This window comes from Vidua macroura, chromosome 22 (assembly GCF_024509145.1).
Source record: "Vidua macroura isolate BioBank_ID:100142 chromosome 22, ASM2450914v1, whole genome shotgun sequence".
Lineage (NCBI taxonomy): Eukaryota > Metazoa > Chordata > Aves > Passeriformes > Viduidae > Vidua > Vidua macroura.
The window spans coordinates 289267-304187 of record NC_071592.1 but is presented as its reverse complement, the minus strand read 5'-3'; the positions used below and the strand labels follow the sequence as shown (position 1 = coordinate 304187).

The following is a 14921-nucleotide window of genomic DNA, read 5'->3' as shown; positions in this document are numbered from 1 at the left end:
GCCTGCAGGGTGGGCCCTGCATTTGAAATGAGTTTCAGTTGGTCTACAAAAAGAAGCATTAAAAAAAAAAAAGTTTATTTCTCCAAAAATTCTTCCTTTAGTGGGATATGCCATGTCAGCATAGGCCACTGGCATATCTTGCTGTACAGAGTAGGCCTTCTGACGGGGAAGATACTGCATCCACAGAAGCCTGTCCTTGCTGGCAGGACCTGACTTCGTGTGGCTTTAGATGTGATGCTCAGATGAACACTCTGCTCTTACAGGGCAGTCAGCAACAAAACTGCAGCTACCTACAGTCAGCCTTCCCACAGCAGAGCTGGGTGTCTACTGTTCCTCATCTGATCACCTTTTTTTCTTCTTTTCCCCTGATTCAGTTCTAAACTGATGCCTGAAAGAGAGCATAGAAATCAGACTGCAGTAGCCTTTACACAGAGATAATGAACACTCCTTGAAAAAGTAAGAAAGTGCTGTGCATAGTGTTCTAGCATGGAAGCTCCCTCAATATTTTTGTTATTTCAGTGAGTGGTAGCTCCAGCTAGCTGATAGAGAGTTGTGGCACATTAAAAGGTGCCAGTGGGCCAGTATGTGGGTCTGAAAGGTGAGCCAAGCAAAACAAGGCAGATGCCTTCATGTGTGCAGCCTTTACAGCTGTGAGCACGCTTCCTCACAAGCCATGTGTGCTGCTCCAGGACAAGAATGATACTGCCTGGCATATCTCATGTGGCAGGATGTCTAGTTACTCTTGCTGCTACCTGAGAGCCTGCTCCATGAATAGCTTGCATGGACAGAAGCTGCACACTCTCCCCCCTGGCACCCATCTGTGCTGTGCTGAAGCTCACCGGGACTGCCACCTCCTGCCATGATTCCATACACGCCCAAAGGAAGGGAGCCAGCTGTCACTTGTCTGAGAGGTATGGTCAAAATTGGCACCAACACGTTCCACTGGGAGCTTTTTCAGCTTCTGCTTCTCCTCTGAAAAAAAAAAAAAAAAAAAAAAAAAAAAAAAAAAAAAAAAAAAATTGTAGAGTGGTTTGGGTTGGAAGGGAGCTTAAGGATCACATTGCTGCAACCCCCTGTACCATGGATGGGGATACTTTTCCCTAGACCAGGTTGCTCAAAAGCCCAAATACTTTGTTCAGCAAAAGTTTTTCAAATTGCTTTCGGTTCTCTAGCATGTTAAAGTGACTGTAAGGTTAACTAAAAGATGTGCAAGCTGCTCACTGTGTTTGAGAAATTCCTCATAAGAAGGTCCAATTTGTTTACTTCCATCTTCTTCTTCTGTTAGCCATGGAGGTTTTGCTCCTAGAAGTCACAGGGAATACTTAGTTAACCACTGAAGTTACCCTAAAGTGTGACCGAATAAAAGTGTCCCCTCTTTCCCCCTGTCTGCTGCTTGTGCTATGAAGCAAGTGACCAAGTGAACTCTGGGTGTTCTGAGAAAAAAAGTGCTGGCTTCCTCAGCTAAGGCCACAGCTGATCACACCCCAAATCATACACTCCCCACAGCAGCAGCATCAACAGTTTTACTATGCTGATGTGTTTTCTCCTCCTCTATTATGTCAAATATTGCCAAGAGTGGCCACCTGCTGGTTATGCTGCAACTGCTTCAAAACTGCTTTGAGTTATCCCTGTGACATTTGCAATCCATGAGGTAGCAGCCTGGTGAGTCATGATGCAGGTGCACTTACCTGTGTGGACATTTCCTTTCCCTTCTGTTTCCTGTTAACAGGAACATAAAATGCTTATGAGAATCTTATGTTTAGGAGTAGCTCTGAGCAGAAGAGCATTGTCTTCATTCTCTTCCAGAATCAAGTTCTATTAGAAAAAGGCAGAGGAAAGCTTGACTCTTCTTTAAAAGAGAGTTTGGGTTTTTTTCCCCACGGCATATTAAAGAATGTTTGCTTAATGAAAGTTAAACCTGGGTAACTGAAACTGGGCTAGCTGCTCACCCAAATCCACAAAGCGTTTCTCTTTGCGATGGAGACCACCCCTTGTTCTATTTTGTGACATGTGCTGTAGGTGACTTGCAGTTAAATCAAAGTCACATTTGCTAGCCAGTCATCCCTACCTGGTGGCCAATGAAGGTCAGAACCTTGCTTGATTCCATCCAGGCTAAATCAGGTCCTGTCTGCATTCTGCTCGGGCCAGGCTCTTCTGCACCACAAGGGCTGTCCCTGAAATAAGAGGCCATCACTTTCTGTAGCGCATACGAAAGTTTGCAAAAGCTTTGCAAGATCCTAGCAATGACACTGTCAAACTCCCCATGTGTCAGGTGCTTTGAGCACGGATGTATCGGCCACTGCTAAAGAAAGTGGTGCTCACCGTTCGGGTCCTGTGGGGAGCCTGCAGACAGAAGGTCCTGCACAAAGTTCTGGCTCTGGTTGAAGCTGAGTGTGATTCAGGAAAAAGGAACAATATTTCTGGTACTGAGCGCAGCCCCCACCCAGCCGGCCCTAGCCCCTCCCGAGCGCACCGGGGTGCCGGTGGCGGGGCTGCGCAGTGCAGCGGCCGCTCCCCGCCAGGGTGCAGTCAGGGCAGGATACAGCTCACCGACCTGCAGCGCGGCTTGCACCGTCTCTCGCTGCCGGCGCTCGGCCTCCCGGATGTCAGCCGCCATCTGTGGGGACAGAGCGGTGAGGCGGGGCCAGCGGAGGCCGGGGCCGGGCCGAGGCCCATGCGGGGAGGTGACCGAGGCTACCTGGAGGATGCGCTCCTCCTCCCGCCGCTGGTGCTCGGCCAGCGCCTGCTCTAGGGCCTGCGCGAAGCGCTCGTACTCCTCGGCCGGCACCAGGCACCGCTCCCGCAGCGCCGCCTCCGCCCGGTTCTCCCGCCAGAACCGCGCCGTCTCCCGGCGGTGCTCGGGCCTGCGGGACACCGTGACACCATCAGCACCGCCCGCACGCGGCCAAGCGCCACGAAAGCCCGGCATACGGCAGCGTCAGCCCGCCCCGCTCCTGCCCGCGCACCCGGCCAAGTGCCGCATCAGCCCGGCCTGCAGCAGCGCCAGCCCGCCGCGCCGCCCGTCCCGCCGCACGCCGCGCCCGCAGCACGGGCACCACACGCGCCCGTCGTGCTCCGCCGGGTCGTAGCGCCGCACGGCCGCAGCCCCATCGGCCGCGGCCGCCGCTGCCCGCGCCGCCGCCGTCGCCTCCTGCAGCTGGGCCAGCGCCTCCCGCAGCCGCCGGCGGTGCCCCGCGCTGTAGCGGTGCCGGCGGCCCGTGAAGGCGCTGCGGCGGCACAGCCCGCAGTAGTGCACGGCCATGGCGGCCGCGGCGCAGGCGCGCTGCCGACGCGCGGCCCCGAGGCGCGGCCCCGAGGCGCGGCCCCGAGGCGCGGCCCCGCCCGCGGAGCGGAGCGGCTCCCGCGCGGCCGGGGGAAGGGCGGCAGGGAGGGGAGGGAGCGGATATCGTGTGAGATGATACAGTGCTCCGCCAAGAGAAGCCCTCAACAGTTAGGTTTATGTAATTTTTTTCCCCTGTAGTAGAACAGAGATTAATTTCCGATTATTTAATTAATTTCCACTTAATTAATCAATTTCCACTCTATTAAAGTGGTCCTTTTTCCCCTCTTCCTAGTCCAGAGTGTACAGTAGGTGCCTAGCTTATCATCACACCAGGCCACTCCTGCTCTGTTGGCATTGCTTCAGTTCCTTGTGCTGCAGTAAATAGCTGATGCTGTGTAGTACAGACAGAGCTCCCAGGACTTGCATAGGCTAGGGTTAGGAACCCCAACCCCTCTTTCTGTTAAAGAGAGGCAGCAGGGAACTTACGGACAGGCTCAATGACAGGGAACATGAGACAGAGAGAAGGCTGTGACTGGAGAGAGATGCTTGCTCCATTGGCACAGGACCGGGGGCTGTGTCAGGGTGCCCAGTCGTTCCTGTGAGTGACTAAAGTGTCTTTGATGGTACCGTAGGTGGATGCTGCTGTCATTGTAGCTGTTCATAGCCTCCTCAGGATGCAAGAACACCAGAGATGCACTTGATGAGCATCACAGCCTGTTTTATTAGCTGTATTCTCTTCTCTCTGAATGGATACACTATTTTCTGGTGGGGAAAAGGTGGCCTCTTACCCTCCACGTCTTCAAATTCTGTGAAGTTGCAGTAAAAGAGCTGAACTCATATCTGCCCCTCCTCCCTGATTTTTAAAACCACTTCAAAGGTGAGCTAGCAGACGACTGAAGCGACCGGTTTCGCCAGGCTCGTTTCTGCTCACCTTTCCTGCTGCTCCCCTGTGGAACAAAGCACATCATTTCCCTTTGATTCCCCACTTTGAAAACCATAGGGGACAGAGTCTAAAATGGCCCACAAGTTTTTTAGTGTCCCCTCTCTGTACCTTCCTGAAGCGCTGGGTGGATCAGGACAGGACTCCAGGAAGGAGACCTGGCCTGTGGCTAAACTGGCTCCACCCTCCTGGGTGTTACAACCGGCATCCCCAGGTTCGTGGGTAGGGTGAGGTAACGCTGCAGCGACAGGGGGAAGGAGCCACAGCAGCTGGGATTTGGTGGCTTTGACTAACGCACGCAGGGGTTCCAGAATCCAGCCCGGCTGCTCGTCACCAGCAGCGTGTGTGTCCCAGTGCCCAAGGCACAGGCTGCTTGCCCTCTCTGAAAGTGATTGTGTCACAAGGAGGAGAGGAGAGGAGAGGAGAGGAGAGGAGAGGAGAGGAGAGGAGAGGAGAGGAGAGGAGAGGAGAGGAGAGGAGAGGAGAGGAGAGGAGAGGAGAGGAGAGGAGAGGAGAGGAGAGGAGAGGAGAGGAGAGGAGAGGAGAGGAGAGGAGAGGAGAGGAGAGGAGAGGAGAGGAGAGGAGAGGAGAGGAGAGGGCTTGTTTTTGCGATGTGAGTTTCTTTACTTCCTTCTGTGCTATCACGACTGGAGAGGTTTGCAAAGCTTTAACACATAGGGCTGTCATTTGCAAGCATGCAGTGATGCAGCCCATCCCTGGCATGGTGCAGACTACATGATACCAAATCTACAGCCCCATCTCAGTGTCCCAGAGCTCTCTTAGCAAAATACAAACAGAGCTTGTCTCTGCTCAGCTTACAAGATGACAGGATCATGCCTTGCAGCAGTGCAGCTGCACAGCATATGCATGGTATTTAGTGCAGGTGCTGCAGGTGATGGTGTGATGCTCAGAAACAGTGGTATGCTGACTCAGTGCAGGGAGCAGGAGGATAACGAAGCAGTAGGAATTGGTCATGTCGAAGGAAGTACCCGGATGATAGTCTTTAGTAAAGGTTAATTAATCTGACCTCTGTTATTCTGGTGAAGGTCTCCATGCTTTATAGTCACTTTTGTATGTATTGTGAAGTTGCAAAATCTAGAGGAAACCTCCTTTGCCTGCTGGTTCAAGGCCAGGCTGGATGCCTGTATAAGGCTGCTTTTGTGACAGTATTGAAAATGCAAATATATCTCTGTGTGTGTCTTTGTGTGTTTTCGCGTGTTTCCCTCTCAGACTCCAGGTGCAAGAATTGATGCTGGAATCATACTCAGCTGCTTACAACAGGATGTTGTAACCCACATGTTGGGGCTTAAACCTCTGTGTAAGACCACTCTCTGGGATTCAGCTCTGCTCATCCTGCTAGTTGAGAGTCACTGAGAGGAGGACCATATCAGTGAAGGTTTAGTCTGATAAAAACCATTCTCTCAACACTGCTGCTTGAATCAGGGATATTGTATCTTTAAGACACCCCCTTCTCGTTCCCCTAATACCTCTAGGCCTCTGAATGATTCTGGAGGAGAGCATCAGTGCAGGAGTTTAAGGCATCTTTCCCTGCCCTGCTGCACTGCTCACTTGCTGCTCCGAAGGCTGTGCTTTGCTGTTTCTATGGAAACCATTAGTTGCTAAGCAACTGGAGCATCATCTGTGGTGAGCCCTCGCATCTAATTATCCCATCACAGTGGCTGAGAGGGGCTAGGGGGGGATTAACTCCTCTACCATGGCAGATCCATTGACAACACTTTAATCACATTTAAAGGGACATTGTCTCCCTTCTGCCACACTTATGAGGAGGAATAAGGTTTTCTGCAAGCAGTGGACACACTGTCTGTGCTCATGGCATGCTTGGAGCTTCCATGCCCTTGCATGGAGCTCTGCAGGGAGCTCTTCTTTCTGTTCAAGTTATGCATGATGCACTTAGCTGTACATTTGGATTGTGCAGTCTTTGCCTTGGACTGTATCTGGGCCATACTTATAGTCATCAGTGTATTTTTTTTTTGTGTTGTTATCAACACGACGCTGCCCTTACTGTCTCTGTCCCCAGACCCTGATGTCATGTTTGCTCTGTAAGGTATTGCTAATTCTTCAGAACTCGGCAATGGAAGAGGTGGGCAGCTCTCTGTCTTCTGTCTGTCTGCAAACATTGCATAGTTTGGTATTCACTTTTGTATTACCTTACTGTTTGCTTCTGGGAGGGACAGAGATTGTCATCAAGGAGTACTGAAAGCCTGAGGGGTGAAGTAACAACTACAGAAAATCTCATTTTCCAGATCTCTGTAAGCCAGCAGCAGCCTGGTGAATTTTGCACATTCAGATAAAATAGTCAATCTGAGAGCTGATTCTAATTTTGAGTTTGCAAACACAAGGTTGATGTAGTGTATAACTCAGGCTCCCCACTGTGACATATTGCATCTGAATGAGGTTCCCAGATTTGTGAGGAGGGCGGTAGTGGTTTGAGTTACTTTCACTCAGTTTAGGGAAAACCTGACTGCACCAGGTCCGTGCTTGGGTGCATTGTATCCGCTTCTTGCCTGCTGCCATCAAGACCAATAGGGACTGATTCCTCAGTTTTCACTTTCTGCCAGAAAATGGATGCTCTGTGATTTACTAAGGTGGTTGCTTTTCTAGTGGCTGAATCAATGAGTCTATTAGAAAGTTTTCCTGTTTTTTTACTGCCTAGATCTGTGAGCCAGCTGAGAGTTACTGCAAAGCTTCCTAGCAGTGTTTGCTGTGCATTGTCTGGAGAGGGAGGATATAGCTTTAGCAGGAGGGTGGCCCATTCCTATTTCTGAAAACAAGAGAATCCCTAATATCTCCCCAAACTGACTTTTTCTCTGTGTCCACCCTTGAATTGTAATGTCTTTCACTGCAGCCAAAGCCTTCAGGCACCATCCAGCCCTGGCAATATGTCGTGCCAACGTGTTAGCACTGCTTCCACGCCTCCCCACTGGCACAGGACCAGAGCATGTGTCTCTCCAAGGACTGAGTGACCTGGGGCTAGGTGGGGTAGGATAACTTGGGAAGATGGAGCAGGTGCCCCTCTGCCTTGCTCTCAGAGTAGACAGATGATGGTGATTATTATTAAAAGCTCTTATAATGATCCCAGGGAGGGGGCAAGTGGAGGAGAGAGACATATTTTGTCATGAAAATGGGAAATGTAATTAAAGTCCACATGTTAATTAAGAGCTGAAGGGGAGAAAGAGATGGATTTCTTCCTGAAGTCACATTGGCATTGGCAGTTGGGCACTCTGCATAATGCTAATCAACAAGGAAGAAAGGCTTTGAAGGAGAGGCATGAGAGAGACGTTTTGCACAGAGGATCCCATGGCTTTGAATGGAGCACATAGCATCAAGGAAAAGCTTTGTTTTCCCCAGCCAAGACTGGGAAAAAGAGGAACAGTATCTACACCTTTTGCATTCGGTTCCTCGGTGTAAATTGGCAGTGTCAAGAAGAGGTGGTCCAGGTCTGATCACCCATGTATGTTTCTCTCTAGTCTACCTAGGCACCTCCCTCAGATAAGAAGTGGATGTGAGGGCATTCCTGAGCTCCTGCTGCCCCATCATCAGTGGGCATTCTAGGCAAGCACAAATCTAGTGCAGCTCCCGGGACAGCAAGTGAGGATATCCCACCACTCCGTGCAGATCAGGGCAGCTGAAACCTACTCATCTGCCCCTCTGCAAACATGTGAGATGGCTAATCAGGTGCAGATCCCTGGTGGTTTCATATGCTTTAATATGGAATTTTATGTTTACTTTTGTCTTACCAGTCAGAAACTTATGAAATTACAGCTCTGCTTCTCTGACAGGGCAGGTACAGCGAGAGGACCTCACAGGTTTGGGTCTTTGACTCTTTTGCCACATGGGAGAAACCTGCAGAAATGCATTTGGAAATATCTTCCCTCTTTGTACTAATGTATTTAACAGGGGGATCCTCTGCTCCTTCAGCTGTGCCAGAACCCCATTACCACGGTCCATGGAAAGGGGCTGACTACGACACATGCCTTGTGGGAAGCCCAAGCACCATGTGGGAAGTGGGGTGGGAATGAATAGAGGGGCTGTGAGTGTAGGTGAGAGTGATGCACCTGCTTACAAGAGGGCACTGCAGAATTTGAATGCATCTGTGAGGAAAGAAGGTAGTGGTCTGTGTGTGTATGATGCTATTTAAGAGAGAAGAAGATAATTCTGCTTCTTTGCAAAAGTGAGAAGAAGGTTGTCTGCACACAGAACTTAAGGGAACTGTTCAAAATGTCATTTGCCATGTGCTGGAGACTCACAGGGATCAGGAGAAGCAAGTATGCAAGCCTCTGACTCATACATGATGTCCTAGAGTCAGGAAGGAGTAATCTAAAAGCCACTTGAGCCATGTGCTGCATCTTAATGAGGAAGGCAGCACTCACAAAAATGCTGCAGCCAAGCTCCTGCTGCCTAGCTTTGCTACCATTGTGGCTATTTTCCTGCAAAGACCAAAAGGCCTTGTGCTGTCAGATTGTCCCTGAGGACTTGTTCAGAACAGTTAGTGTGCCTCCTGATGCCATCCAAATCTAGGTGGATGCTCCCTTTGCACCCATGGGTTTCTTGGTGAGAACAGCAGCACCCCTCTATTCGAGCAGAGCATGGCACCAGGGAGAATCAGGGCAAAATGTGAGAAAGTGCCAAGCATGATGAATTTGATTTGTAAAATTGCCCATGCCTCTCCTAGCGGATGAACACCCTGCTGGAGCAGCACATGTAAATACACAGTGCCATTGCACAGTAGCTGGGACAAAGAAATTAAAGTGAGCCAAGGAAATTTGGAATATAGAAAGTCACTGTTAAAGTTGGAGTTTGGGCAGAACACTGAGTTGAGCAGTGAGATTCCTGGAAAATGTTGAGGGGTTTGTAATTGCTTGTTTGAGAATGATGCTTGAAGTATTGCAGTTTCTTCCAGATGGCTAGCTGGGTGGAATGTTTCCCGGCTATCGGATGGCCAGTAGTGTTTGTAGTTTGCTCCCTGATCTGGAAGTGAAACTGGGGAATGTCTTGCTCTGTCTGCTGGGCTATACTTCATACTTGTTCTTCCCTTTCTCTCTTGTGCCCTCTCTTTTTCATTTCCTTTTAGCATCTTGGGGCTTAAAGCATTTCCAAGAAGAATTGACATTAGGAGAGCAGCCACTGAGGAAGCTTACCAAATGCTCTACATTGGCTGACAGCTCTTCTCAAAACCAGATGGTTACTAATTAAAGGGAGTCAAGTGGGAAGGCTGCATTGGCCTTTCTATTTCTTTTTCTTTCCTTTGATTAACAGAGTTTGTGATCTTGGAGGAAGATCATACTCCTGTCTTTCCTGGGAAGTCCTCTCCTAGGGATTGTAATCTGTGGTGATCCCAGTGCTGGGTGCAGGATCTTTCTGAGGAAGCACACTGTGTGCTCTAAGCGCAACGTAGCTGCCAACACGGAGCAGGACAGAAATGCAGTTGTAAAAAGAAAACAGAAACTGGGAGAGGAACATTAAATATTGGGAAGAGCTCTTCTTGGAGATCTTCTGTGGGACTTTTACTTGAAGCTTTATATTGCCAGTAGAAGAAAGACTGATGTCATCCTCAGGGAACTTCTTGTTCCTCAGCCTGCTGCACCTTTCACACAGAGGAGCCCTTTCCATGGCCAGTCTTAGGCCATCTGTGTGCATGTAGGCTGCTCCGTGTGGCTTTTCTCTGTGGTACTAGGAGCTGAATGGCTGGGAAGATGAAGGGCAAGCACATGCTTCTTTTATTTTCAAGAACATTTGGTTTCTAGAGCCAATCTTAACAGATGCACTGTCAACACTTAACAATTCAACCTTGTGTGGAAGAACTGGGTATGAAGAAAACTGCATTGGCAGTAACAAACGCCTCCCACTCCAATTCATGTCCAAGGAAAGTATAGCAGTTTTGTCTTGATTATATTTCAGAGCGGTAGTCCTCCACAGGTTCCCTTGCTGAAATCTTGCTCCTTCCCTCTGCTCCTTCCTTTCCTCCTTCAAATGCAACCTCTCGCTCAATTTAAGTAAATGTGCTGTACTGGAAAACACCAGGGCAGAATTACTTAAGGAGCAAAAAAGTGAACAAATGACAATTCATTAAAATATGTCATTGTAATTGCAATGACAATTGCAATGGAAAGGATTAAATCTCAAAAGCACCTCCTGGGGTTTTGCTAATTCTTTTCATCTCTGTTTTATTTCCTCAAAGACAGAGATCAACTGTCTGGATCTGGCTTGACCTCACAGCAAAGCCCATGGCCACACTCTGCAGCAGAGGGACACACAGATTTCCTGTGCTGGACCCTTTTTGGAGGTGAGCATGAATATTTCATGACAGGAAGAGGATGCTTCAGTAGCATGATGCAAATGTGTGTTTGCATTATGCTGTTATGGACAAAGGAGAACAGACCCCAGATCAGCATCTCCCACTACCAGGAGATCCACTTAGAAAAGAAGGCTCCCAAGGGTATAGGGACCTCCTGGGCCCACCCACCTTTTTTCTGCAAGGCTAATGGTACAAGCCATTAGCTTGTGGTGCCAGCAGCTCCTGCACACACCTGCCATGCTTTACCTGAATCCCAGCAGGGAAAACTGCAGGTTGGCTTGACCTGGTGGGGGATAGGAGGGCAGCCCTATCGGTCCCCAGGACATCCCCGGTACCTAAGACCCTGTCAGAATGCTGCAGCAGCTCCAAAATGCTAGAAGTAACCAAATGGTCATTCTTAACTGGAGAGATGAAGATAATATTGTACGATGTGGAAATCCATTTCCTTGTTTCTGCATCTGGGTGTTAAAGACCCATTCGACATTTGTCACCGGATGTATGGTTTCTCCTTTTTCTGTTAGTTAAAACATCCCTTTCTGCCGTGCACATGCTGCTCTCGGAGATGGATGCATCTCTTTTGCATCATCAGAGGGAGAAGTGGGGGAAATACAATAAGGCAACATGTTTTCTGGTGTTTCTTGTCCCAGCTCTAGTGCTGCCTCTCAGCATCAGGAGTACAGAGGGACAGCGAGGGACAGCCCGGCTGCAGCGAGAGCCGCCCCGCCGTGCCCGCACGGGCCGCGTCCGCGCCGCGCTCCCGCTCCTGCCCGCCAGGCGGCGCCACCGGCCCCCGGCGCCAGCTCCGCGCCGGCCCGGGCGCGTGTCCGTGTGTCCCGCGTGTCCGTGTGTCCCGCGTGTCCGTGTGTCCGTGTGTCCCGGGCAGGGCCTGTCCGCGTGTCCGTGTGTCCCGCGTGTCCGTGTGTCCCGCGTGTCCCGCGTGTCCGTGTGTCCCGGGCAGGGCCCGGCCGCGTGTCCGTGTGTCCCGCGTGTCCGTGTGTCCCGCGTGTCCGTGTGTCCGTGTGTCCCGGGCAGGGCCTGTCCGCGTGTCCGTGTGTCCCGCGTGTCCGTGTGTCCCGCGTGTCCCGCGTGTCCGTGTGTCCCGGGCAGGGCCCGGCCGCGTGTCCGTGTGTCCCGCGTGTCCGTGTGTCCCGGGCAGGGCCCGGCCGCGTGTCCGTGTGTCCCGCGTGTCCGTGTGTCCCGGGCAGGGCCCGGCCGTGCATCCGCGGTCAGGGTCCCGCCGCCCCCCGGCCCCGCCGTCTTTCCCCGAGTTCCTCCCAGTCTATAGGGATGCATGCAAACGGCAGGTTGTCAGAGAAGGTGGAGATATCTAGAGTATGAGAGGACACTGAACAGAAATGCAAGTAATAAGTAGCTGCTCAGGGGTGGGGTGGTATGGACAAGAAGGACCTTTTTCTTGTCCCAAATTCTGTAGAGTCCTTGCAGCATTTGGACAAGGTGCTCAGCACTTCTGGCCTGGGAGTACCATCAGACCTGTGTAAATGTACACACATCTTGGGAGACAGAGGTACAGACCACAGAATTACAAGGTTGGAAGAGACCTTCAAGGTCATCGAGTCCAACCCCCTCCCTAACACGTCAACTAAACCATGGCACCCAGTGCCACATCCACTCTTTTTTTAAACACATCCAGGAATGGTGACTCTGCAGCCATCCTGTAGATGCTGCGTGATGACACTCAGTATAAATTGCTCCATTATCTTGCCAGGTACTGAGGTCAGGCTGACTGGTCAATAATTACTAGGATCCTCCTTCCCACCCTTGCTGTGAATAGGTGTCACACTGGGCAGCTTCCAGTCATCTGGAACCTCCCCAGTGAGCCAGGACTGTTGGTAAATGATGGAGAGTGGCTTCGCAAGCTCATCTGCCAGCTCCCTCATCACCCTGGGGTGGATCCCATCAGCTCCCATAAATTTATGAACATCCAAGCTGCTCAGCAGTTCTCTGACTGCCTCTTCCTGGGTAACAGGGGCCCATTCTGCTCCCTGACACGATCTACCAGCCCAGGAGGACAGTTGTCCTGGGGACAAGCTGTCTTCCCACTAAAGACTGAGGCAAAGAAGGCGTTAAGCACTTCTGCCTTTTCCTCATCTGCAGTTAATAAGTTCCCTCCCTCATCCAGTAAAGAACAAAGGTTGGTCCTACCCTTCCTTTTACCATTAATATATTTGTAAAAACATTTTTTTATTATCCTTTAAAGAAGTTGCCATTTTAAGTTCAAACTGAGATTTGGCCTCCCTAATTTTTTTTTCCTACATGCTCTAGCAGCCCCCTTAAATATTTCCTGAGAGGCCTGACCCTCCTTCCAAAGATGATACACCCTCCTTTAATTCCTAAGTTCCTTCAAAACCTCCTTGCCCATCCAGGCTGGACGTTTACCTCATTGATTTGTCTTTCGGCACACAGTCTGTTCCTGTGCCCTCAAGATCTCTGTTTTGTAGCATGCCCACCTTTCCTGAACTCCTTTGTTTTTAAGGGCTGCTTCCCAAGGAACTCTGATGAAACAGGGCTAGGTGAAAACCTAGGAAACAGAGCTTGAACACACAGGTAGAGCCCGTGGCTTCACTCAGATGGTCAGGTGCTGGAAGGTGCAAGGCTCATGTGCCTAGCCAGCCAGCTGAGTGTTGGTGCAGGTGAATCAGGCTGTGTTAGTCCTTTGTGCCAGGACATACGCCCTGCTTCCCTGAAAAACAGGTCTGAGATGCCATGGGAGATGTTCTTCTCCAAGCTAGAGATTTGTGTTGCTGAGGCATGGCACACAACAAGATGCACATGACTGTCTTAGGAACAGAGACTGGATGTGAGAATAATGGGGCTCTCAAGTGGTAGTCCAAGCTATCACCAAAACAAGTCCTTGTCATGCTGGCAGATGGCACAAGGCAGCAGCTCGCTAACTTTTCCTGTTATGACCCAGTAACAGAGTGGTGATTTCAAGTGACCCCAAATACTAATAGAGACATTGTATAAAACTGGATTTGTGTCAGGCCTGTGACCTTTCTGAAAACCCTCCTGATCTCTGCTCTACAAGTCGTTGGCACAGGCTTGCACATTTGCAGTGACCAGGCTTCCAGGCGTCCTCTGGAGATAAAAGCAATGAGTAAAAAAATCAAAGGGAGGGATTGCTCTGTTTCTAGTTCTGCCTTATTGTAGTAGTACTACTACAGACCGTAGTAGTAGTGACAGCAGAAGCTGTTCTTGCACCTTCCTTGACTATTTCCTTATTCCTTAGTAGGACGCACCACAGATTGCTCGCTCTACAGTGTATCTCTAGGGCTGGCGCCCATGTGCCGCACTCTATTCCTGCTGTGTGTGGTTGCACATGCTCGTGCGTGCCTGCAGAATGTGTGTCTGCCCCGGCACAGTTGCCAACACCCATCCTGGGCACATCTGCGTGATGGTTTTCCCGTCTGCGGTGCGCGTTTGCCTGCGCACGTGAGCGCGGTGAGTGCCGCGCACGCCGAGGCCGCCCGGGGGTCCCGCCGTGCCGGGCAGGGACCGGGGCGGCGCAGAGCCCCGCTCACGCGGACACGGAGCTCCGCGAGCCGCCGGCCCGTTCCAGCCGTAGGGGGATCCCGCGCTGCCCGTGTGGAGGCCGCTTCTGCCTGCGTGGCCAGTCGGGATGCCCCCGGATGGGAGATGCCGCCGGCGGCGGAGAGCCCCGCATCCCCGCCGAGACCCCCGGCCCTCCCGCTCCCTCCCGCCTGGTTTTTGGGCGAGGGCTCTGCGTGCTTTGTGCCGCCGAGTGCCGCGGCCGCGGAGCCAGTCCCGCCGCTCGGTATTTCCAGAGCCGCACTCGGCGGAAGGCGCCGTATCAGGATAAGAGTCCCCGCCGCCGCCGCCCGCCCGCTCCCGCCAGCCCGACCCCGAGGGCGGTGGGAGGCGCTGGCTCCGCCGATGGCTGCATTTATCGCGCTGGTGGCCTCGCCAAACCTTTTAACCCTTCGCGCCCCCTCCGCAGGCGCGGGCAGCGGGTGCGCTGCCCGGCGGGCTCCGGCTCTCCTGGCCCTATCGGCTGGCAGGGACAGAAGTTCCCTCGCAGCTCCGGCGCCAGTAAACCTCAGCCTTTTCTCTGTTTGCTGCTTGGCAGGGCCTGCCCTGGACGGTAGCAGTGTCCCAAGACCAGGGACAGCCAAGCAGGGTCCCCACGCAGAGAAGTCCAAATACCTCTAGAGCAGGTAGCAAAGGTCATCTGAGGCTAGGCAGTTGTGGTAGGAGTGAAGCTCAGAGGATTCTAGCAACATCAGGACTATGTGGACCTGAGATGATTTCCCTAGGGCTGCAGTGAGCATCAGAGGTGTTGGGAGGATAAGGCTGGCATTCAAGGTGCTCAGGAGTAACAAGAAGGGAAGAAGACTTGAAGAGCT

At 51.6% G+C, this 14921-nt stretch overlaps 2 protein-coding genes and 1 long non-coding RNA gene across 7 annotated transcripts in view; 1 reads left to right on the top strand and 2 right to left on the bottom strand.

The window, feature by feature from the left end:
• Window positions 1-53: 53 nt before the first annotated feature.
• Window positions 54-3262, bottom strand: CENATAC (centrosomal AT-AC splicing factor). The gene is made up of 9 exons (XM_053997184.1): window positions 2967-3262; window positions 2699-2864; window positions 2555-2617; window positions 2323-2387; window positions 2069-2174; window positions 1689-1719; window positions 1222-1302; window positions 840-972; window positions 54-388 (listed from the first exon to the last, which is right to left on the bottom strand). The coding sequence occupies exons 1-9, from the start codon at window positions 3260-3262 to the stop codon at window positions 343-345; spliced, it is 987 nt and encodes a 328-aa protein (XP_053853159.1). The 3' UTR covers window positions 54-342.
• A 722-nt stretch (window positions 3263-3984) lies between these two features.
• LOC128818073 (uncharacterized) lies at window positions 3985-5811 on the bottom strand. The gene is made up of 2 exons (XR_008440378.1): window positions 5711-5811; window positions 3985-4230 (listed from the first exon to the last, which is right to left on the bottom strand). It is a non-coding gene; the product is annotated as an uncharacterized LOC128818073 (long non-coding RNA).
• Window positions 5812-5942: 131 nt separating this feature from the next.
• BCL9L (BCL9 like) overlaps window positions 5943-14921 on the top strand; it is a 61167-nt gene continuing 52188 nt past the window's right edge. For 3 of the 5 annotated variants that reach the window (XM_053997198.1, XM_053997199.1, XM_053997192.1), the window contains exons 1-2: window positions 6701-6829; window positions 10423-10527. The gene's annotated coding sequence lies outside the window, so the exon portion shown is untranslated. Of the gene's footprint in view, window positions 6325-6415; window positions 6494-6700; window positions 6830-10422; window positions 10528-14921 lie in introns of those variants that run through there. The other 2 variants (XM_053997194.1, XM_053997193.1) reach the window with 2 other exon arrangements.